This window comes from Emydura macquarii, unplaced genomic scaffold, assembly GCF_026122565.2.
Source record: "Emydura macquarii macquarii isolate MOO-44397 ecotype Brisbane River unplaced genomic scaffold, CSIRO-AGI_Emac_v2 contig_383, whole genome shotgun sequence".
Classification (NCBI taxonomy): domain Eukaryota; kingdom Metazoa; phylum Chordata; order Testudines; family Chelidae; genus Emydura; species Emydura macquarii.
The window spans coordinates 15,102,097-15,128,587 of NW_027130520.1; the positions used below are offsets into that span (position 1 = coordinate 15,102,097).

The 26,491-nt window shown below is 38.1% G+C and overlaps 1 protein-coding gene across 3 annotated transcripts in view; it reads right to left on the bottom strand.

Moving 5' to 3' along the window:
* The window catches only part of CSMD3 (CUB and Sushi multiple domains 3), a 1,042,296-nt gene that overhangs the window by 737,200 nt on the left and 278,605 nt on the right, over positions 1-26,491 (bottom strand). For all 3 annotated transcript variants that reach the window (XM_067537409.1, XM_067537408.1, XM_067537407.1), the window contains exon 5: positions 12,703-12,910. In XM_067537409.1, coding sequence (XP_067393510.1) covers positions 12,703-12,910 — 208 coding nt within the window. The remainder of the gene's footprint in view (positions 1-12,702; positions 12,911-26,491) is intronic.

Sequence of the window (26,491 nt, forward strand, 5' to 3'; positions counted from 1 at the left end):
TCTTTTTTAAGAACTTAGACCGGCAAGTTCTCATTTTTTTGTGTGTGGTCATATTCTTTTAAATACAGGTGAGCTTTGTGCTTATAAAAAGATGACCACATTTTCAAAAGCTTTTTGCAGGTTATTGTTAATGGAAAGGCTCCCACTAGCTTCAGTGGGCTTTGAGTCAGGCTTTATGTCCACACAAGAAGGAGATACATCCTCTGTTTAAAAGGTGGTGGGCACAAGCACATAGATTCCAAAAAGGATGTGTATGTGCAAATTGAGAGGTAGTTGCTTGACCCCAAGGATAGTGTCACCCTATCTATTTTCTGTACTGTGCAGACTGAATTAGGTGCATCCAAGCAAGCTGTGATTTTTTGGAATGGGACAACCTGGGAGGTCCAAATAGTCCTCTGTTAATATATAGGTCAGCTACTCCAGCTGAAAAGAGGCACAATTCAAGGAAGATGAGCACTGGCTGAGTGCATTATGGGGAAAAAGGGTCAGGCAAGGTTTGTAGGATTGGTAGAAATGAGAACAGATGTGGGTTCATAATGTATGAACTGGTAAGGAAGGGGTTTTGTGGCAGAGCAAACAGCAATATACATATTTGCTCTGTGGTATCCCTATTTGAGTCAGGCAGTCTGCTGCTCAGTTGCCTTTTGTCCTGTGTGATCTAGGACATGCAGAAACAATAATCACATTCCAATAGCTTATTACTGTGTGAATTGGCTGTCACCACATGATGATGTGGCAGATAGGACATGACCACATAACCCATGCAGCCTGAATCACGTGCAGCTTATTAAAAACTGTCATATCACGAGACTGTGCTGAGCCCCAGTGTTAAGGAATCACTAAAGGGAGACAGAGTGTATTGAGTGGATGATATCAGGCAGGCTTGCCACTATGTTACACTACTCATGATGCTTTTTTCAAGTTACTGGTTCCATCCCACTTGTTGATCTGTGCATGCATTACAAGGGATTTGCCTTTCTACAAAACCAGACGCTCACAATAGCAGAGGCAGGACCTGCAGCTCCCACTCTGAGTAACTGTGGGCATTGGAGGTTAGGCCTATATTTTGATTAACTTAGTAAGGTCCTTGTTTTTTAATTTTTATTGTATATAATAAACCTCTTTACTTTTAGTTTTGTGGTCTGATGCATTCAGGCTGAAGTCATGAATGAGTAGGAGTTGCCCCAATTTTCTTTTGCTCTTGTGTTTTCTTGCAGGCTGCAGAAATAGGAATTATGTAGGCCCACTAAGGGATGACTGCCTCTGGAGCACTATGTAGACAAGTTTCCCAAAAGGGTGAGTAGGGAGGAAGCAGGTGAACTTGCCCATAGAATGGAAATGCAGAGATTGTATTCAATTGGAATGACTTAATGTCATAGTAATGTAATAATTCTATGATATTTTTTCCTCTTAAATTGTTCTGGTAACCGACGGCTTAGTGTGTGTTATACATACCGCTGTGTGTCTCATCCACAGAGAATATGACTCTCTCTCATCTTCAGCTGGGGAGTCTTGATTTTTTACCTCTAGCTTCAGCTGCTCATGCTTTTAGATTTGGAGTTCCCTGATTCAATCCCCGATGTGTCAACCAAGATGGCAACCATCATGCGTTTACATCTGGGAGAGGCTATTCTGATAGTTCCAGAGCGGTAGCCATCTTAGCCTGCTTTTAGCAAAACAGCAAGAGTCTGACACATCCAAGATGTATCCGACGAAGTGTGTTTCTGCCCACAAAAGCTTATGCCCAAATAAATGTGTTAGTCTTTAAGATGCCACGGGACTTTTGCTATTCTGATAGTGTCTATCCTGAGGCAACAGCTTCAGATACTCTACCATACCCAAATGATTTGTGCCTGTATTTTTTTTTTTTTGCAGTAGCTGAGGCAGAACCTTCAGACATTTTTTGTTTAGCAATGGATTATTTGTCCTTATGTTTGTGCTTTTTTAAATAGTTAATTAGTATAGATAAATAAAACTTTAGTGTATTGTGTCCAGCCTATTATTTATGGAGTGTTTCAGCAGAGCAGAGCACAGATGAGTGATGATGGGGCAACTCTCAGACCTGCTCAGATTAGTGCAAGGTTAATGGGGTCATAGAGGTGCAGACACAGAAGACAGTAAAGCAGCCTGGCACACTGAAGCCCATTTTCAAAATCTCTGTAGAATAAGTGAAGAAATAAAATGTGTGCACTCTCCAACCTTGGAAACATTCTTATAAGATTTAATTTTCAACCCGCTTGTGCATGCCCAGAAGGATTTAGTAAATAGGCACCATTCTAACGATACAGAAAAACGTATACCTATAAAGTCCACTGCAGGCATACAATGTTTCTTTGGAAATCTAGACCTGAAATCACAAATTTGATGGACAGCAAAATAGCCCTTAGGCTAGAGGCAAGAATGACTGAATACACTAACAATCATAATAAAACACTAATGCATCTTTAGACAGTGTTCATTGTGTTAGACTTTGCAATACTGTGAGCACAGGAAAAGTGAAATGGTAGCAGACAGTTCAAAAAGCTGGCTCATTGCAAGGAAACTGCATTTAAAGCATAGGATATGTTGTTTTTTGAAGAAAGAAATTGCTGGCTTCTCCAAAATGCGAGGGCTTACATGGTTAATTGTTTAGAGAGACTGTTGTTCCTTAAAGATATAGACTGCTCTGTTTGCTGTGGACTGAGACTGTTTACTGTAAATTCTGCATTGCCACTAATATTGTCTTTAAAAGGAGAAAGAGAAACGAAGGTCTCTGCAGGTAACTATGGAATAAGGTTTTTCACTCTAGGGCTCATAACAGATTTGAAAGTATGCCTATCACGCGTGAAGTGTTTGAGATGTGTGTGTGTACCATTCTTTGAAGGATTAGCTGAGGAAGTTCACCATAATACTGTACTATGGAATTGTGCTTAAAGTGGACTGAAAAAAGTGTGTGTGTGTGTGTATGTGCACACGCACGCGTGTGCATGTGTCTGTGGGCTATTATCATCCCCACATCTGCTGTTCCTCTGCTCAGCAATTAAATCTGCTTCCTCCAGTCCTCCATCAATTCTACCCTCACCTCTACACCTCTCCTTCCTCCCCTGCCTCACTTCTGCTCCTCTTGAAGCTCCTGGGGTCTTCACCCCCTTCCCCAGGCCCAGGCGGGCTGCAGTGGGGACCCCTCTCCTACTTGCCAGGCTTGGTGTTGTAGCGAGGGACAGTGGAGGGGCAGGAGCAGAGGAACTGACCCCTTTCTCTCAGGAAAGGAGGGGAAAGGAGATAGTGGAGCCACACAGAGCTGATGGGTTGGTTCTGCTCCCTCCCCCGTCTTCTCCTGTGAGAATGGTATTAGCTTCTGAGGGGAGAACTCCCCGTTTCCTTCAGCAGCCCTAATTGGTTGCTCTTTTTCAGAAGGTGGGAAAGTGGGGAAATCAGCCAATCGAAGGGTGTTTTCCTGCAGGAGGTACTAAAAATGTGTGCACCTTAGCAACCTGGCTTGGTTTTTAAGAAATTCTATTTCACAGGTATGCAACCTAGCAACCTATGCAAACACTCCAATGGAAACAATTAGAGATACAGTAAGAGAGACAGCATGCCATGGGGTTCCAATACCAGAAAATGATGATTGTCTGTCCCAAAAACTAGGGATGTGTTTTTAGTACCTTTCAGAATCAGAGCCCATACCACTTCTATTAGTCACCCTTTCCCTCCCAATACAAAACTGTCTTACCTGTCTTCAAGTGCTTTGTGAAAGTAGCATTCACAATCCATTTTTAAGGACCTCTTAGATAATCTCCAGAATTTCCTCCTTTATTTTAGTTTTCTATTCACCTCCATTGAGACTTTGTCATACCTAGGTTACCTTTCTGACCTTAAATTCATACAACCTCTTCACTGGTCACATCTGATCTGACACTCAGCCTTTCATCATACATCCCTTTAGTTTCCAAAAGCCTTATTGCATCCAGCACAAGTGAATATTGTCTAGCTGGCTAATTGTGGCTTATCACTTGAAATTCACAGTTAGCAATCCATTAGAATCTTCTGCCAGTTACTTAGCACTCTCCAGCAGTGTTTTGCCACAACACATTATTTTACAGCTCTGCTGATATCTATCGATCTTAGGTTTTTATACAGCACCTGTCATCATAGTATCTAAGTACTACTGTGCCATCTCTTAAAGAGGCAATCATTTTTCTCCTTCATCAAGCAATGTCAATTTTGCCTTAATTTTTTAAACATTCATGGGTTGTAAACTATCGATGGCTCTCAGTTGGGTATTTAACCTCCATATTAAAACTGTTTTACTCCATAATAATTATTTTCTTGATAATTCCTTTATCTGAACCTTAAAAGTAGATTTTAAAACTTTCTGTGAGAACTAGTGACACAAATTGACACTAATACCCCAGAATTCCGCATTAAAAAAGCAATTGTGTGTGTTATACTAAGTTTCTGTCCATTGTTATTAGTATTTTGAAAGCCCTATTGCCTATCTATATGCAGTCAAAACTTCACACTAAATTCAACTAGCATTTCCCTTCATACAGACTCCTGTAGCTTTCCCAGGCACATAAGTTCCAGGTGTCTCTGTGTGCTGGCTGTGCACAAGTCCATCCTATTTAGAAAAAAGGCTGGCCTGGTGCACAAAGCAAATAACAGTCTAGCTCCATGGACATGAATGGCAACCTGTTGTCGTAATTTATGTGTATGGGGTAGTTAACAATGAACAAAAACTCAAATAAATATACTCATCTTTCAAGTGTCTCCTCAAAGCCACTTTTATCATGATAACTGAATTGTGCATTAGGAACTGAGAATGGCTAGGACAGGAGGCCAGCAGGGATTAAAAAAATAACCACCCTCAAATCTGCAAACCATGCATGCAGCTACTATACACAACTACAACTTCCTGTCATGGTTACCTGTGGCCTCCCTCCCATATCCCCTTTACTGTTTTGTTCTCCCAGTTCACTTCATCTTGTCTTAATTTAGCGGTAAACTCTTTGAGACATGGCCTGTTTCTCACTGTGTGTTTGCACAGAACTCAGCACATTGGGGTAATTCTAAATGGGGCCTCTGGGTGCTACTACAATATAACTAAAATAAAATAACAATAACAATGTTACGAGTGGCATAAAATGGGCTTCTGAAAAACTTAATTGGATTGCAAGCTCTTTGCCCAGCAGTGTGTGTTATATAGAGGCAGGCAACCCCACAGCGATATCATACAACTATCCAAACAACCCAAGAAAACTGAAGATCATGGTTGACGAAAGAGTGAAATGGACACATGGTGGAAATCAAGAAATGATCCGATGTTGGATTTTTGGCTAAACTGGAAGAGAGAGGCTGGAAGAAATGAATGCTCTAACCCTGGAAGGAGCTATGGAGAATGAAGAGACTAAGATTTGATGGGATCTGGCAATTGTCACAGACTCAACAGTGAAGGCAAATGGGCTGGATTTCGTAATTGTAGAAAAGAAGATAAACAAGATCATATTAATTCATATTGTCATAGCCATCAGAATCATAAAAAAACAAACAAACAAACCAAAAAAAACCCCACATCATCAAGAGAAGATAACAGAGTATAAAGAACTCTACCATAAAGTGAAACAATTACAGAAAACTAGAACAAAGATGATCCCAGTGATTGCTGGAGCACTTGGAGCAATCCCTAAGGGTACGAATGAGTAACACAAGGAACGTTAGGAGTGCACTACATCATGGTCTGTGACCTCCAGAAGACAGCACTCTTAGGCATTGAGGGAATTTAAAATAAAATCAAAGGAGAATGAGTGAATCTGAGCATTTAACATGCAGAAATTCTGAAGAAGGGTAAACAAAACTTTTGGTTCATGGTCATGATTTATTGGTGACTTGTAGGGATAAATTTTAGACAGTAGCTTTTCTCTTTTTATGCTTACTAATCTTATATGCTATGAAACATGCTTTAAAAATTGTTTTAAAAATCCCCATTATGTAATACTTAGGGATAATAATAAATAAATAAACAAATAAATAAATACACACACCAAAACTACTTAGGGCATATGTGACACCATTCTCAAGAGCCAATAGCTGGCAGCCTGATGAGGAGCAGGGTGGGAAAGGCAAAGACAATATGTCCCCAACTTTATGCAACTGACTCGGAGAAAATCCCGCTGAAATAAGGAACCCCTCTGAAGCAGCAGAGCCAAGAAGCTCATACAGCTGCAACGGCACTTTTGGGCTGGACACTAGAGGTTTATAAATAATGCCTATTTTTTAGTTCATGTTTGATAGGATCCATGTTTCTTTCATAATCTGTCTACCTTGTACAAATATATATTTAAATTTTTTTTTAAAATATATAGTTGTTTCTTAGCCCAAGCAAGAATAATTTAAATACCTTTGGAGGTTGTTTCTTATGGGACTAATTATAAGGAGACTTAGATACAATGTATCTTTGACTGAGTTAAAAAATTTCAACTGTATTATTGCCCACATGGATAAGAAAATGTGAATTTTTATACAACTTATTTGCTCCTTTCAGAGTGCAAATGCTTTGAAGAGGAATAGTTTCTACTGTGAGTAAGAGTATATTTTAACTAGATCTGTTGTTTTCCTTTACTTACCATAGTCCTTTCAAAATTACATTTTTCTCAGGTTGTTGATAGTTATTCAGAAGCTTTTCAAAGTGCAACTTATGCTTAAGAGATATATGATCCAGTGTGATGACCATTATTGAAAGCAATGGCTAGACATTTTTTCTCATATAAAGAACAATATATATTATGATCACTGAGTAATATTATTTGAATCTGGTGTTTAGTTACATGGTCACAGGAACTATAGAAAAACCTTAGGCAGAGAAATATATTTAAAAATTCAGCTTCCATGTTCTACCATCAACTGCAAACTTCTTTATTATGAAAAACTGCTTTGAAAAATTCTTAAATTGAAAATATTAAATATGGCATGAATGTTCAAAATGGTATTGATTTCACTAATCTTTCATTTAGGTGAAAAAACAAGAAGGAGCTCCCAACAATTTGAAATGTCCAGTTTAGACATTTTCAGGCTGAAATGTTTTGATTTTTCATTTTGAAATGGCTTTTTGTTTTCAGTCTTTGATTATTTATTACATTATATATTAATATATAACAAAATTATAAATTGAACAAGAACATTTTCGTTTTGTTGAAATGAAACATTTCAATTCACCTATTTTTTTCCCCTCTCATTTTCGTTAAAGGGGCTCATTCCTTAATCAGAGTGAAGACAAAACAATGAAATCTCGAGATCCTCCATAAAACAGATGTTTCATCTCCCACAAAGATCTGTTTAGAACTAATGAAAATTTATGCAACAATAATTGATGTGTGGACTTGAGTGCGCCAGGAGGTTAAATCAATTACTGTGGCTACTTTTATTTTATTTTATTTTATTTTATTTTTAAGTTCTGCATAGTTTTCTGACCATTAAAAAGAATCTAAGCTATGCAAGCTCAGTTATGAAAGATCCTCAAGATCACATTTCAGGACAGATTGCCTGTAGTATCAGGAATGTGTACCTCACCCACAACCACCATTACACATTGGCTAAATTCGATTATAGGGAGTTTTCCCTTCCTAAAATCATTGAAGAATTTGGCCACTATTAGACATAGCAAACTGGCCTAGATGCTCCAGTAGGATTTGCCACACCAGAGTAGGCTATGTGCCTTTTATACTGACTTGCAACATCAGTTTTAGAAGAGTAAAAGTAATGACTTTCCAGTATTATTTTGAGATTAAATCATTTGTAAGACACAAGTGATTTGAATTATTTCTTCACTTTAGAAGGAGTAAGTGCAAAATAGTCCAAATTGCTCTTTGATAAGAGAGAATTCAGATTCTGTACTAGTTCTTTATGAACATGCTGTAATGTGTCAAGTTTTTATACAGTATCTATGGTGGTTTAGTTATAATTACACTTCTCTCCAGGGGGCTAAAATAGTCAGACTTCGTTCATTTAGGGCCTCAGTCAAGAACTTTATCATAATAAATATTTTGAATATGCCTATGCTGCTAATGTTGAGAATAAAATTCTGTAATGCTTACTGAATTTTAGCCATAGTTTTAGTATCATAAATTTTAGGGCCTGATCCATAGCTGGTGTAAGTCAGTGTAACATCAATGAAGTTATTCTGATTTTCACCAGCCGAGGACCTAGTCCTTAGATGTCTTGTATAGTATCTATTAAAGTTAAAAAATATAGAAATATTTTTCACCATGTATATTTATTTTGTGTTGAGAATGTGTCTGACTCACAACAAGTTACTCGTCTTATTTTAATAAAAGAATGCTGTACTAAATCAGAAACCAAATATTTTACTGTAATAATTTGCTGGTACTAAAACACTAAAAAACTGACTATTTTGTTACAGACTATAAAAGCAGGAAGAGAGCTAAAGATACATAACATCATTTCAATTAAAAGATGATTTCCAGAATCAGTTCTGTTATCATTCATATTTTGTGTCATTTACTTAGCTTGGTAACAAAACTGAAACAACCTTGAATAAGGCTTAAGTTTATTTTGTAAGCAGTATTAAGTAGTATTTTAACTACTGATGAGGAAGAGCATCACTGTAGTGATAACAAAGTGAATAAATATAAACTTTCTTTATGACATCCAGTGGATATGTATTATCCACTGGATGTACAGAGTTAGATTTCTAGATCCATAGTTATTAGTGCACAGACAGAGTTCTATCTTAGAACATATTGGAAAGACTAGCACTGTCATTAAGGGAGAAAATTAATTTGGGAGCATATGCTGGAAGTTGATAATATAATGCACGGTATCAAAGAAGTTCAGTCAGGTGCTCCTATTTACCCTCTTTCATAATCCAAATACAAGAAAGTAGGCAGTTTGATTTGAGAGGCAACAAATTCAAAATGGATATTCTATATGTAGTTAGCCTAAAATAATTCACTGCTACATGCTATCACTTAGGCCAAGAATTTAGTAGGTCTCAAAGAAAACTTAGACACTTATATGGATGAGAATACCTACAGTTGCTAACTGATCAGCTCATCTTGCCAGAGTGCTGCCAATATAGGCCCAAATCCTGGAAAAGCAATGTGGGAGTTTTCAGAATCTTTGGACAGAAATAAGGATGAAGGTCTGACACAGCTTCATATCTGAACCTTATTTTAAACTTAATATGGATCTGCATCTGAACACCATTTCCTCAGGCAATCTCTAAAGACTAGCAGGATAGATAGATCCATAATTCATTTTGGATTCCGAAAATAAAATGACCTTGTTTTCATTAAAATCATCATGACACACATTCTGGACCTGATATTCCTCCCTCTGTAAAACTTTGCATTAGGTAAATTATGAAGGCACGTGTTGTAGGTATTAGGAATACTTTGTATGCGTGTCATCAACTGTTAAGCCAGCAGCCTATTTAAAATGACAGGAAACAGAAGAGAGCTGAGACAGATTACAAGTGATCTAGCTGCTCTCTCTGATACTTTATGAAAAGGATATACAGTATATCAAGAATGTCAATAGGAAAGACTTAGCAACAACTACTTTTCTAAATATGAAAATTGTCTTGATTGATGAGGTGACAATGAAAAGCTACAGTGTTTTGTGAATAGTTTCTAGCCATTTTCCTTTCCTATTAAAGAAAGGATACCTTACATATCTTTGGCTCAGTATTTTAGCTTGTATCCCACCACGTAGTAGTAGTAAAGTAGCAGTAAATAGTAGTAAACATTATGTTATTTACGCAGATAGACTGGAGGATTAAGTTTATTCAGTACATAAATAAGATGCAATCAGTACATAAATAAGATGATAGTCTGAGAAATAAGATGAAAGACATTACTGTCTGGATCAAGAACTATTTTTAAAAAATGTAATAGACTTTCATGTAGTTATGTACCATTTGTCTAACAGAGTAAGATACAACATGAGGATCCAATCTTTAAACTTATATAGAAAGAATTTTGTGCACACATCTTGAATGTAGATATGTGGAGATGAATCTCGAGCACTATTCTTAAGGGATAGAAAGTATTCAATCTCTTAATTATGATTTTCAAATATATTTTTCCCTAGCAAATGGAGAGAGACTTTTGCATAACTGAGTACATCAATCTAATTCAGGGAATATGAATGATAAATTTAGAAAAGAATGTTCTTTCAATCTGCTCTTCTAAATTAGCAATTATTAAATTAGCATTTTAATGTTTTATTTTGTAATAGATAATATAAATATTTCCATATATAAATTAACCCTATTATATCATTTAAATATATCAAAGTTTCTTGGTTCTGGAGAAAACTTAAATAACTATTTGCAGCTTTACACTGAATACACAAAATTTGCTTTAGAATAAGCAAGTGAAGATTTAGCAGTTCAACTGATTTACATTGCTTTTATGTTATTTGTGTTACTTCTTTAATAATGATAATAAATTCTGGTTTTAAAAGAATTAATTTAGCTGAGAACTAGCTTAAAAAATTTGACAGCTTGAAAAAATATCAATGACAAATCAGTAATTTTTCAATACAGATAATTAACTAACGTAAGAGGTGGCATGAATTATGAGATATCATTCACTGAAGCTGAAATATAGTGTACTGTCTCCTATCTTGTTATATATTATTAAATAACTAGGAATATAACTTCTGGCATCATTTGTACAAATAAGGGCTGATCTTTTCAAATACTACAAATGCCGAAATTAAAGAGGGTTTTGTTTTTTTACTATAGTATAGTCTAGACTGTTTTTTTCTATTCTGATTAGACTACATCCTATGCAGAGTAAACTGCTATAGGACCACAAACTTCAAACAGAGCTATGCCACTTTACTGGTAAAGGATCTGGTCTAAGGGCTGAAATTTACCCAAGTGAACAAAGATCTCACAAGGCCTTCTTGAAACTATATTGTGGGGCCTAAGTGTTGTGGAAGATTATATCATCTTCTATGGATGAGTTTAAACCACTATGATAAAGGAAAGTTCTTCTCATACTCAAATACTCTTACAGTATATGCTGCTGCCTTGAACAGCTTTACCATGTAACTATATATGGTGTTGAATTAACCATGAATCTTTTCCTAGTTAAATTACAACAAACTGAGTCAGCTACTTAAAAAGGTGACTCAATTCATCTGTTTTTACATTAGTTTTATACCAGTGCAACTCCTCTGAGGCCAGCGTCTACAGAGGCAGCTGTACAGAGGAACTACAAAGGCACTAATAGAGAAACCTCTCAGAACTGCTGCATCAACAAACAACATGCTTGTGTGACAAGGTGCATAAACTCCACATCAAGTAGGAAGAGGTTAAGGAGTTGCTCTGTGATGCAGTGGCCCCATACCTGTAAGTCACATCAAGAATGAATGACGAATTCGGGGCAGTGGGAGGGGAGCTCAGCTCTGTAGCAGGTAGATCTGGAGGAGAACAGGGTGTGGAACTTCCCAGCTCCCAGGGAGAGGTCTGACAGAGAGCAGAGCCTACTCTCTTGCCTAAAAGAAGGCCCTAGTCTCCTGAGGTAAAGGGGGCTGTTGTTGGTAGAGCAGGCAACAGGCCTAGTGGCTAGAGAATGCATCAGTAACCAAGAATCAGAGCCCAGGGTCAGAACCAGAGTCAGAAACCAGATGTCAGAGCCAAAGTCACAATCGGAGCCAAGTGTCAGGACTAGGTTGCCTGGAGTGAGGCAAGGTTGGGAACAAGCAGGAGATATTGCAGCCATGGGCAAATACTTTGAACAGCTTCTAAGCTGCTGCTGCTAGGCTAAAGAGACGGTCTGATGACACTTTCAACCAGTCAGGTGGGGTAGCCAATTAGGCAGCCTACTACAGGCCAGCTGTGCTCATTAGGTTGCCTGGCGCTGGCTCTGCTGAAGGCCCTGCTTCATGACAGCAGTATTCCTCGGCTATGAACCAGCAGTATTTGAGTCAGCTTGCAGCCTGTCCACAAGGCCCTTCGAAGGAAGAGAGGCCAGTGGCCCAACTGGGACTAATTGTATATTTCCTTTTCCTTTTTTTTTTTTTCCTGCTCTTACATTGTTTGTTTGTTCACCCCATGGCTCCAGAAGGGGTAAGCATCCTGAGGCATTCAGCCAGGGCCTAAGACTCTGTCCCCTTCAAAGTGCTACTGAGAGCCCCAACTTGAGTGGTGGACCTGGAGTAAATATACAACCCTATCAACACCCAAAGGGAGAAGTGTTCAAAACCCAGAAATTTCACAACTTGATTTTGCATGAGGGGAAGAGAGATGCATTCAGAGATCCACTGGGCATAAGTGGGGTCTCTTCAGTACAAGGTGATACATCCCACAAACCAGGATGGTCAGTGTTGGAGCAATGCAACATTGGCTACACACCTTTTCCAGCATATTATGTAGTGAGACAGCGTATCCTGAGTTACTGCATGCAGACACCCAGTGATATAATCAATGGCACTGTAATTTAATTTGCATGCAACGAAGATTAAATTTACCCAACAACATAATCAGGTGGATCAGTATACCACGGTTTTTCATTTTGATGGTCTGTATTTGAAGGTTGGTTTACATTTCTAATCAGTGAATCAATTTACATGCACAAGCAGTAATCTCCTTTACTTCAGCAAGGCTATAGTGTTGACACTAGTAAAGGTTGCAGGACCATCTCTATGTATTCTCTGTCATCTTTAAAGGCTTCAAAATAGCAACAATTTACTCACCATATTGTTGGTGGTTCAGAACCTTCTATTTCCAAGTAATCATATTTTTCTTCCATTTGGAAATCAGTAAATATGAGTGAAATGGTATCACCAGGCTCTGCCACAATGGTCCATGTACAATCTGCATTGTTATTATACTCATTAGGAAAATTGGGACTGGAGATTATGCCACTGGATCCTCTCATTGTTCCTCCACACGCATCTTCAGCTGTTAAAAAAACAAACAAACAGAAATCACATTAGGAGGTTGAAGAAAAAAATTATGAAACGTTATTAAATCACTGCTCAGAAATGAATGCTATGAAACTACCATATTTAAAATAAACCTATCTTTGCTCCTATAAAAAGTTTTAATAGTTTTAAGGGTTTATTATACATCATACTTACAATATGTCCTAAATATGCAATGTAAAGATTCTGTTACTCTCTACGCAAAGCAAATAGTTACTGTGTTGCTTAGTTTATTTTGAAAATTAAATTAGTCTAATATATAAATATTATTTTACCAGAAACATTTAGAATCCTCTTTTGGGTGACTTTGATGAAAATTGTTCCCATTCATTGTTTTGAAGAATGATATGAAAAACACCATATTAATACTATGGTTCTCTCTTCTGCTTCAATAAAAATTGCTTTTGGATCAAGCACATTAAATTTGCTACTTAGCATTTACAGTTTGATATACATATAATGCAGCATTTATCTTTGAAGGAAATTACGTTGAAAAATGAGATTTTGGTAACAACGTCATGAGTACCTGGGCCACTTCTTGCTAAATCAGGGGTTCTCAAATTTAGGGTTGGGACCTGTTAGGGGGTCATGAGGTTATTATATGGGGGTCATGTATACATGTATGAAACAGACAGCAACTGCTATAAAATATATAATTTAAATATAGCGTTTTAGAAAATCACACATCCCTTTCCATCACAGTGTAGTGTATTTACTTCAAAAAGTATTGTAAACGTATAATGCAGTGATTGTTGTTCCTAAATAAAATATATATTTGTATTATCACCACTTTAAGGAAATTGGATTCTGGAGATTGTAGCATCTTGCATGCAGGTTTGTTGTCTTGTGACTAAATAGGTGGGAATGAGACAACAAACCACACAGCAATCAGAACACTGAGATTGGCCACACACAAACAATGTATAATTTTACAGTCAGACACACAGGCAGAGGGATAGTGCTGGGTGGGAGCTTGCAGGGCTATCCTCACCCCAAAATTTGCCTTAGCCTCCCCTTAGCCCCTCCGCACAGCGCAAAGGTCAAATGTTATGCAGAAGTAAGGATGGCATGGTATGGCATTGCCACCCTTACTTCTGCAGTTCTGTGCCACCGCCAGCAGGAGCGCAGAAGTAAGAATGGCAATGGGGCACTAAGTCTGCTGTGAAAAGTGATACTGACAAAGTTTCTTCACATCCTCCACAGTATTAAAGAGTAACTATTTAAAAAATCTAACTTTTCTGCTTATAACAATAATTTGATAAAAATGTGTTTTAGTCTTAATTTAAAGTGATGAGAAAAGGTAAATTTATTTTAAACAATAGGGTTATACATGTAGCATTTAAAATATTTATATTTAAATATACAAATGTGTATATGTTACATTTAAAAATTGTGTTTTTAATGTATAAGTGTTGATGTTGCATGCAGAGGCCTTCTGTCTGAAAAGGGCCGACAACTGTTTGAGAATCACTGTGCAAAATGTCTCATAATCATTTTATTTTGGTAGTTAACATTTAGTATATTATATATGGAAGCATAAATTATTCAATTGTCTTTATAGTGAAAAACTAACCATTGCATATCACTTTCCAGAACAATGCTGCTCATACATAACACCTTGGGGACCATCTCTCTGACACTTTCATGTTCATGATCTTTACAGCAGAGCTATTTTAATGGAGAGGACTTTTTCGATAGATCACATATTTCAAATATCTCTACACATGTGCTTCTTTCCTAGAGATATACTCTAGTCCATAATTGACTCATGACTATCTTCTGGATTATGCAACATGCTGACATTGGCGAGGAGTTACTGACACAAGCAGTCCCATTGAAGTCAATAGGCCTACTCCTGGGAGAAAGTGCTCTTCATGTAAGGGTTCACAGCAATTGGTGCAGCATGGCTCCTCACTAAATAAACCACACTTATATCTGTCTAACACATTAGAAAAATTGCTTTGAATTGTGCCTTGTCCATAATGCTGTCAAAAGTATTTTTGTCAGCTAATAAAATAAGTTGAGATTGTAATGCTTAAAAAATGGAAATACCTTTCAATGAGGAAATGTCACATTTTATCACAGTAATTCAAACTTTATGATCCAAATGTGAGACATACTAGCAAATGAATCGCTCCTATGGTCAATTAAAGTGCTAACATTAATGAAACCTGAGTTGGTGCCTGAATAATAGTCAATACTGCTGACGGGTGAATGCCAAGGTGAAGACACATTTATTTTTGAAAGAGTATAACATCATTAGTGCAAAAGCTTTTAAGACTTTTAAAACACCTGCTTAGATCACTTCTGTCAGGGAGAAAATCCCAAATGGCTGCCATGAGCCCATTAATTATGGCACTTTTAGAAGTTATAAAAGCTTAATTTTGTTCTTTCAAAGTTCTGCTAAACTGCTTATATGATCAAAATGTAGTTTTAATGCTAAAATATTATTTAGGATTCAATCTCGCAAGGTGACCAGCACTCTCAATACCCATTCAAGTCAATGGAAATTGAAGATGCTCATTGCTTCACAGAACCAGGCCCTTCCTCACTCCAGGAATTCAATAGCAGGTATGGTGTACTGGGGAAACTTTGTCCCATTGGATTATATATCAAAGCAGAAATTAGCAAAAGTCATAACTGGTTTTGTTTAACAGAAGCTAAAATGATTATTAAAATATAAATACAAGTAAGAGAACAAGGAATTTAACAGTTGTGTCTCCAGAGCATGGTTTGATTAAGTATGCAGTAAATAAGGCCAGGAGCCACACATTGAACAATGAGGATAAAACAAAGTATTGAATAGCTGCTAATTAATTGAGCACGCCATACTGGACATTGAATGAGGAAGGGATCCTGTGGTAAAAATAGTATGTGGTCACGTAATTAAAGACTGTATCGTAATACATATGGACAAGGAGCAGACAGAGTTCAGGTTGCACAGGCAGTCTTAATTCTGGCATTACCCAACTTTTGAGTGCTTGACTTGCCAACCTTAATAATGTTCTTGTAACAATTCATAATATGCAGGTGACTGGGGGCAACTTGACCTTTGCATATAATTCTCCCTTGACACCATAATTTTCAGAGAGCATAATTTCTTATCTATCATTTATAAAACAAAATAAACAAAACAGTAAACAAAAGTAAAATGAGTTGATGTCCAGGCAGCATGGGCAAATCCAGCAATGATGTATGAGGCAGAAAGGAAGAGAGAGGAAGGATGATCCAATGGCAAGGACACTAACCTGGGCTGTGGTAGGCTGGGCTTCAATTCCCTGTTCTGCCACAGACTTCCTGTGTGACCCCAGCCAAGTCACTTAATTCTCTGTGCCTCAGTTTCCCCCTATGTAAAATGGGGAACTATACTCTAAGTTGCCAAGGTGACAAAAATCCAACTCAGTCTGTTACATAAAATTGATTATAAATGTCATGGAAGACATTAAAGACACAAATATTCAATTAGCCCAAACAAAAAAGTCTGTATTAGGATCATGACTGGTAAACAAGAGGAGATTGGGTCAGAAAGTAGTGAACCAAAATTGGTGTGTCTGAAATTAGGTATAATTGGTGGACAAAATAATGAGGGATTACCCTCTGGAATCCCCTTAAAAAAAGAGACTTTGGTGGAGGTGGGGGGATCAAAATAGCAAAGATGGGTAAACATGGCTGCCACTGCCACAGTCTCCTGGACTGTGATACCATTGGTCCCTCACCATCCTGATCCTGAATGGCATCCTGACCAGGCTGGGCAGACAGAGGGATTTAGATGTCATCACCACCTCCACCAGCTTCAGCTAAAACCTGAATGCCTGAACCTTGGGTTCCTGCTGTCATTCTCTCCCTACTGTGTCATTTCCCTTTTCTGCCTTATTTCTTCTCTTTCTTATCTCTTTCTCTTTGTCTTCTGCAAACCAGATAAGACTGTCTCTTTGCAACTTTGCTATTAGCCTGTGACCCGAAAGACAGCCAAAAGGAATGTCTGAAACATCCTGATGCTTGTATAAATTTGTCAGGCTGATAGGATTGTGCACTGTGCTTGTGTTTCTCCAGCAATGAAGTTGCGAGTGAGAGTCAGCATCAGAGATAGAAGTTTCATTTCTATTTTTGCTGTTCTTGTGTGTTCCCTTTTGTGTGTGTGTTTGTCTTAAAGGAAGCAGAATCTAATTTTAACAAGAGCAGCTCCAGTCCAGTCCAGTCCCGTTTTTCCGTCAAAAACAGTTATCATCATCTTTAATACCACCTAAAAGGCTGTCAAACAGGGATGGGGAGATGGTTCCTTGTAAAAGCTCTCTACATCTGAAGGGAAAGGAAATGAGGTATTGTTAAAATGAAAGCCTTACTTAATACTTTACATTTAAAATGCTTTTAATGTTTTCCCTTCTTTACTGTATCTTAAATAGAAGATGATTTTTAATAGTGATGTTGCCATGGGACTCAGCAGGTTACTGTCTCTACTCAAAACACCGAACCATATTTATCTGTGCAGTGTTTGACTCTTTGACTCCATTTATTCAGTCCAAAAAACATAGGCAGATGGGATTTTCACTTAGGAGCATTTAAAAATCCCACTCTTAACCCAAAACCATGCTGTGTCAGAAGTTAGGAAAACCTGTTAGATGTAAAAATTTGGCAAATGTGATGCAAAAGTTATAGATGAGACAAATGTACAGATTGCCAAGATGCCATATTTGCAGACATACTTTTACGATCTTAAACATATGTCAAAAGGGTGACTTTTCTAAGTGACATGGCAGGTGGAACTTGGCGCCAAAAGGCTTTTGAGCATATTTAGAATTCAAATTAAGATGTATTTGATTATGTATGTGGGTTGTATTACAGAGAAACTACCTGTTTATTACCTCTGCATCACCACATTATAGCTGTTTTCTTTCTACGGGCATTGGCCGCTTATCATTTTGGTTACTAGTGATCATGTCTGTTTTTTCCTGGCTAACTCACAGGAATAAACTGTTGAGTCATGTTTAGTGAAAATTATTAGCTGAAACTCTTAACTGTGTTTTCCAATTCCCCTAAGTGGTGACCAGATCACTCCCTGCCCTGAAATGCTCTTTTTGTTTATTATTTTTTAAAATTTATTTCACAGACCAGAGTAACTGTACCTGTATTCCCTGTGGTCCAGCAGGGTACCCAGTTTTAGGCTTCCTGCTCCCCAGTCATCACCTCTCTTGGATGGAGACTCACATCTCTCTCCATCCAGACTGGGGTTTTTCCCATCCTGCACAGTTCCCTGGCTATCCTGTGAGTTCCCCAGCATAACAGGATGCCTAAGCAGGCCTTGCTTTGATTTCTCCTCAAAGACAGTAAACAGTGTAATTACCCACAGTCAGAAGTAATCACACAGCCTTTCTAATCAAGCACATTTATTCTTAAGGTAAAAGCATTACAGAGAAAACACATTGTCAAGAACAAAAGAACCTACTCGGATGCTAGTAAGCTTATCAGAGATCACCCCCAGCTCCACCAATGACTCTGACAAGTGCTCAGTCTCAGGGGTTCTTCGGAACAAGCATCCCCATGAATCTGTGAGTTCCTCCTTGATCTAGTTTGGGCCTTTGATTTTGAGACCCTGAGAACAGGTGATCAGCAGTCACACTCTCTTCAGGGAGTAGCTGCAGTGGGCTGGGTTTTTACATAACTGGAGGTGAGGCAAGGGTAAGATATTTCCCCAAGATGTTTCCCAGGAAATCCCCTTCACACATATTGTCCCAAAAGTTTATTCTTGTCTGCCACGTTTGTTTGATATAATTCTTTGACCATCCAGGCCCACAATAATACATAACTTTGGCATTTAATACAATGGACTCCAAAGATAGCTACATTTCATTCAATAATATCTCCCAATGATATTGTAGGAGATTGCCATTTCTGTCACATTGACCATCTTCACTCCCTGCCCAGAGCTGCTTCTTTTGTTTACTTTAATGTTTTCTGAATGTATTTGTCATCTCTAGTTTCCTTTTTTTTTACTATTCAGTTTAGTTCTCTGCTTTAATCAGTGGGTGTCATCGATACTCATTCTGATACTAAATAAAGATCAAGCTGGAAGTTTCAAGAGCAGCAGTGATCAGAGAGGGTCAAATTTAGCATTAATTTAGACCTCATGCAAGCTCATTGACTTCAATAGGAATTAAGTGAAATTGCATGGAAGTAAATCAGTGCTTAATTCGGAACACAGAGTGCATCATGCCACCAAATCTACCTAGGTATTTACACTACACTGAACAGTTAAAATTAACTGCATAACTCACTTTGGCCTAGTTAAAAGAAAAACTAAGATGATGAGCAACAGCAAACTTCTATCTAGTTTGAATGTAATCTGGACTTTCAAAGAGATATACATAGAGCGAGGAAAGAGTTTGGTACCTTTTCCAGTTTAAAAAATAAGACATGTAAAATAAGTTTGTGTGTGAGCAACCATAGCTAGGCAACTCTGACATGGCTGCCACAATAGCAAACAGAACCCATCAAGGAAGGCTGAGGGTATTTGAAAGAGTCATGAACTCCTTCATAATACTGATCTCAGTTACGAAGTGTGCAGGAGATTAGTTGGCCACTATCTGCTCATTGTACTTAGGACTCAGGTCAGCACCCAGTCTCACACTTCTTATTCTTCCTATTTTTAGAAACAGTATTTTATTATAAAAAAGTTAGCAAAGTAATCTTAAAGGCCTGTGTTCTTCTGTTGTCTCTTAAGCATTTGATAGGTATTCATTTTAAATATTACTCTTGAAACTCTACATACAATAGTTGCACTTAAGTCTTATAAAGTGCTTTTCATCTGAAAATCAGAAAGGACTATACACAAAGGAAGGTACATATCAATAACATTGGAAATACTGGGTAGACAGATATCCCGAGTGTGTGTGCATGAGCATTTCCAATAAACTCTATTTTTAGTTTGAAATATACAAGGGCAGACTCTGCAGTGCATTGCAGCTATTTTATAGTGCACCACTGTTGTAAAGCATCTCCGTATATGACAGAGCAGGATCATCCTAGTGGAAGGGGAAATAACAGAGAATTGGCATAGTGTGGCTCATAGGTGATACCCCTCCGCTGCAGGCATAGGGGGTCTGGCTGGGACTTGCACATACACAAGTGGTCCATGCTGTTGCAGTGAGCTTTCAAAGTTACTGTCAGCTGCTGCAACTCAAAGCACCCATCAGGCTACTATAATTTATAGTGAGGGATGAGACTGGGGAACAGCTAGCCCATAATTGGTCAGCTACGTAACACATACCCCTGAGCCACAATGTGCACTCCTAGGCTGCAGCCAATAAATTAAGCCACTCAATACAATAGAAATCATAATACTAAAAAAAAAAAAAAGAAAAAGTAAAACTATATTTAAAAGAAACTTTAGAAGCCATAGCACATAATTGTAGTGCATACCCACCCTTCCACTGGCCTGCCACCAAAAGAAACCTAAAGTATTTTTTATTTCTGTGAGAGATGTTGCTAATTCTCCTGTCAATCTACTCTTAAAGTGTCAAAATTTTCTGTTGGACATCAAAAGAGAACAGAATAAATAAATTAAACAGATCAAAGTCAAACCTGCCCTTGAACAATGTGATGCTCTTTTCCCTGTTGCCTGATATTTAGCATAAATTAAAATATCAACTAACCACTTATGCCTACAAAATACATCTGTGTAATATGAAACCAATTTTAAGTATTTTCAGATGTTTTTAAATGAAAGCTATTTTGTTTTCCTTTTAGGAAATAATTCATGATTATTTGATGAAATGCAATAAAATGGAGATGGGATATAATTATGTAGATTATACTTTTTGATATTTCCCAAGACTATTACCCTTTAGTTGTAATCCAGATTCTGACAGAAAAAGTGTTTTGTTCTAACATTCTATCAGTGTTATCTAAATAAAATTTGGAATCAGCAATCACATTGAAAAATCAAAGTCCAGGGTAAAGAAAAAGAGCAAGCAGTAACTTCCTTGGCATGTGAAAGTAAACATTATTGTCTGTATGTTACAGAGTCACCATGCACACAGCTCTAGCTAAAGTTATACCAGCAATTTTATTGTAAATACATTTTTTTCAGAAGTTTGCAATTTAGTTCTAAAAATTCACACTTGGCTAGAGATAAGACTAGAGGGTCTCCATCTAGCAGTGCTTTGCTTTTTTTTTTTTTTTTTTTTAATAGCTTACCTCTTTTTTTAAGTGACAGAAAATACTTTAAATATGGAAATGTGCTTCTCACTTTGTTCTTGTGAAACTCAGAATTGACTTGACTGGAACAATACCTTGACTTTAGAAAAGCTTTTGATGTTGTCTCCCACAATTTTCTTGCCAGCAAGTTGAAGAAGTGTGGGCTGAATGAATGGACTATAAAGAGGATAGAAAGCTGGCTAGATCTTTGGGTAGTGATCAATGGCTCATTGTCTGGTTGAAAGCCAGTATCAAGCTGAGTGCCCCAGGCATTGGTCTTGGGGCTGGTTTTGTTCAGCATCTTCATTAATGATCTGGATGATGGGGGCGGTTGCACTCTCAGCAAATTAGCAAATGACACTAAACTGGGGAATGATAGCTACGCTGGAGGGTAGTGATAGGATACAGAGTGACCTAGACAAACTGGAGGATTGGGCCAAAAGAAATCTGATTAGTTTCAACAAGGACAAGTGCAGGTTGAAAGAATCCCATGCACTGCTATAGACTAGGGACCAACTGGCTAAGCAGCAGTTCTGCAGAAAAGGACGTGAGAGTTACAATGGACCAGAAGCTGGATATGAGTCAAAGTATGCCCTTGTTGCCAAGAAGACTAATGGCATATTGGGCTGCATTAGTAGGAGCATTCCCAGCAGATTGAGGGAAGTGACTATTCTCTTCTATTTGGCAGAGGTGAGGCCACATCTGGAGTACTGTGTCCAATTTTGGGCCCACCAATACAGGAAGAATGTGAACAAAATGGAGAGAGTCCAGGAGAGAGCAACAAAAATGACTTGGGAGCTGGGGCATGTGACTTATGAGGAGAGGCTGAGGGAACTAGGCATCTTTAGTCTGCAGAAGAGAAGAGTGGGAGGGATTTGATAACAATCATCAACTACCTGATAGGGGTCCCAAAGAGAATGAAGCTAGGATATTTTCAGTCATGGCTGATGACAGTACAAGGAGCAATAGTCTCAAGTTGCAGTGGGGGAGATCTAGGTTGGATATTAGGAAAAGTTTTTTCACTAGGAGGGTGGTGATGCACTGGAATGGTTTACCTAGTGATGTGGTGGAATCTCCATCCTTAGAGGTTTTTAAGGCCCGGCTTGACAAAGACCTGGGTGGTTTGATTTAGTCAGAGTTAGTCCTGTTTTGAGCAAGGGGTTGGACAAGATGATCTCCTGAGGTCCCTTCCAACCCTAATCTTCTATGATTCTGTTAATACAATTGGGAAAGCATTTAGGGCCCAATTATTTCTCTTCCCCCATTGCAAAAAAAATAAAGTGTTCAAATGTCAGCTGGGCTTTGTACACAACCAGGGCAGTGACAATATTCTGCTTTTGGGATTTTTCACAGCTGTGGGCAGTTTTCATAGATTTGCAATTCTACCAAACTTGAATAGTATTTACCCAATACACATGTTCATATGTGTACCCCAATTTTCATGATTTTATGCTTACTGTATACTTTTTCCAGGAAATCCAACTCAGAATGATTTTTTATTAATTGGTTGGATTGTCATTATGAACTGTAGTTAACATTCTGGCAGCAATGAAATTAACCTGGTTGAAGCTGAAACCTCCACACATTATGAAAGACTTAGGTTTGCTGTATATAAAAATAGACTCAGTTCTTATGATCTAATAATGACAATTGCAACACAGATTATATAGAGAGGTACTCAGGAGACTACAGCAGACTAAAATTTACTGTAACAATTTTGAGTAGTGATTGCAACTTGGGCTGTTGAATCCTATTTGCATGAAATTGCAATGCATCTGTGGGTTCAGTTGGCTTACATTTACTGTTCACTTGGAGCTTAGCTAGCTTGATATAAAAAAGCTCCGAATAAAGCCAGAAAGTGAACTCAGGTACCAGAGTAGAGGGAATCAGCCAGCACTCTCTAATCGTTATCTGGATCTTCCACAAACAGTTAAAAGATCAGCTACTGAACCTATGTTTTAGAGGATTTGGGCACAGTGTCCACTTCCCTATCCATCCTCTGAAAGTGCTTCATGGAAACTGGCTGCATCTTTAACCCCCATTCAGTAGCAGCAAGAGCTGGAAATGATTCTTCAGCTCTTCTGCTGCTCAGATTGGGCCTGGTAAACCTCAGATGTCTCCTATTATGTATCTCCTATTATGGAAGAATTATCTTATAATGAACGCATAATGCAGTTCATCACAGCAAATAATAACATAAATGGCAGTAGAGGGGCTGGTAATAAATGTCTCAGACATGATGTTGAATCGTGGGTAGGCAACTTTTTCTGAAAAACATTTCCAGGAATAGGGATGGTAGCTGGCCTACAAGCAACACCAATCCTATACTTCCATAGACTCCAGATGAGTAGAGTGGCCAGCTGGCCTCTTACTGAGGACTGCCTGTGGCATAAGGACCAGATGGCCATACCCAAAGACATCAGGAGGAGACAGAAGTAGAATATCATCAGTACACTATCAGAAGACACCAAAATATGAAGGAGCACAAAAGCCTATATCTGTTGTCAGAAAATTGTTTTGAGTGATGCAAAGAGAGGGTCTCATGGTCTTTTAGAAAGGAAAAGAGGGAAAGAGATTGGATTTAATCCTCAAAATTTTGGTGAATCTCAGTTAAAAGTACAGGATTGCATTAAAATTAGGGGTATTCAAAATTTTTCTCAATAGAAAAATGGGTTACCATTAAATTAAAACTTTCATTGCTTTCCATTGCTTCTTGTACTGTCATCTGCCACCACTGAGAACAGCCTAGCTCCATCCTGTTTGGAACCCATGTCAGGTAGTTGAAGGCTGCTATCAAATCCTCCCCACCTCCACCCCCCATTCTTCTCTTCTGCAGACTAAATAAGCCTAGTTCCTTCAGTCTCTCCTCATAAATCATATGCCCAGCCCCCTAATCAATTTAGTTGCCCTCTGCTGGACTCACTTCAATTTGTCCAAATCCTTCCTGTAGTGTGGGGCCCAAAACTGGACACAATACTCCAAATGTGGCTTTACTAGAGTCAAGTAGAGCGGAATAATCACTTTTCTTGATCTGCTGGCAATGTTCCTATTAATGCAGCCAAATATACCATTAGCCTGCAACAAGGGCACACTTTGACTCATATCCAGCTTCTTGTCCACTGTAACCCTAAATCCTTTTTCACAGAATTGCTGCCTAGCCAGTCTGTAGTAGTGTGCAGGATTCTTCCGTCGTAAGTGCACAACTCTGCAATTGTCCTTGTTGAACATCATCAGATTTCTTTTGGCCCAATCTTCCAATTTGTCTAGGTCACTCTGTATCCTATCTCTACCCTCCAGCATATCTACCACTCCCTCCATCTTAGTGTCATTTGTGAATTTGCTGAGAGTGCAATCCACCCCATCCTTCAGATTATTAATGAAGATTTTGAACAAAATCAGCCTCTGATATTGGAAGCCAAGTAAACATCAAGCAGTTGATCACTATCCATTGAACCTGATGATCTAGCCAGTTTTCTATCCACCATATAGTCCATTCATGCAACCCATACTTCTGTAACTTGCTGGCAGGAATGCTGTGGGAGACCATATTAAAAGCTTTGCTAAAGTCAAGAGCTATCACGTCAACCATTTTCCCTACATCCACAGAGCCAGTCATCTCATCATAGAAGGCAATCAGGTTGGTCAGGCATGACTTGCCCTTGGTGAATCCATGCTGACTGTTCCTTATCACCTTCCTCTCCTGCAAGTGCTTCTAAATTGATTACTAGAGGACCTGTTCCATGATTTTTCCAGGGACTGAGATGAGGCTGACTGGTCTGTAGTTCCCCGGATCTCCTTCTTCCCTTGTTTAAAGATGAGCACTGTATTTGCCTTTTTCCAAGCCATCCGGGATCTCGCTGATCTCCCTGAGTTTTCCAAGATAATGGCCAATGTCTCTGCAATCACATCAGTCAACTCCCTTAGCACCCTTGGATGCATTGCATCCAGCCTCATGGACTTGTGCATCTCCAGCTTTTCTAAATAGTCCTGAACCTGTTCTTTCACCACTGAGGGCTGCGCACCTCCTCCCCATACTGTGCTGCCCATGGAAAAGTCTGGGAGCTAACCTTGTCTGTAAAGACAGAGGCAAAAATGTACTGAGTACTTCAGCTTTTTCCACATCATCTGTCACTAGGTTGCCTCCCCCATTCATCAAGGGACCCATGCTTTTCCTGACCTTCTTCATGTTGCTAATGTACCTATAGAAACTCTTCTTGTTACCCTTCACATCCCTTGCTAGCTGCAACTCCACTTGTGCTTTGGCCTTCCTGATTTCATTCCTGCATGCTTGAGCTGTATTTTTATACTCCTCCCTAGTCATCTGTACAAGCTTCCACTTCTTGCAAGCTTCCTTTCTGTGTTTGAACTCACTGAAGATTTCTCTGTGAAGCCAAGCTGGTCACCTGCCATATTTGCTATTCTTTCTGCACATCAGGATGGTTTGTTCCTGTGCCCTCAATAAGGTTTCTTTAAAGTACAGCCAGCTCTCTGTACTTTGATAGTTTGGACACTATGAAAATGAAATTGTTCAGAAATTTTCTTTTCACAGGAAATTTTGGTTTTTCATTCCATATTGAAATGTGTTTCTTTATTTTTAAACACATGTTCAAATTGCCTATGGAACAGATTCTTATTTCTAACCAGCGCTAATATATTTCCATTCTGATCAGAATTTCCTTATGGTTTATAGAAACAGAAATATAATTATGAATATAATCAGTACTAAATTCTATCTGCAATAGGCAGGAAAGAACCTTGTTTGGATCTGTGCAACTGCACACAATGCATAGATTTTAGATTCCATGTTTTTAAGAAAATATCACATTTGTTTTAAAATTGAACAAAGGCAGCTCAAATGCTTAATTTACTACATTAAATGTATGCACTGTTTACTGGAGACTTGAAAAGCAATAGTTTTGGTACTTAAAAAGATTCTCTCCAAAGTAAGAGACTCTATTAATCTATACTTCAGACAAGAACTCTTTTATTGCCATTTTCCACAAAGGAGATATTTAAAGATGCTTGCTACTATCACATTAAAAACATTTCTTTAATCATCAAAAATTGATAAATCAGACAAACCAAAATCATTTCTAGGATATACTTTTCCTTCCAAAGGTGTGGTAGGCAGAACAATGCATAATAGAGAGGAAAACAGAGTGCTGGGTGATCAACGTTTTTCCAGATACTATGCAAAAAGACATTGAAACTAGGAAAGCATTTTGACGCCGTTCTAGTCAAAATCTACATAGACAAGGTTTGACAGCTCTCCCCTTTTTTTGTATTATATATAATATACTATATAAAATTATATAATATTGTATTTTGTATTTTTGAAGTTCTCACAATTAGTGCACTATTCTAC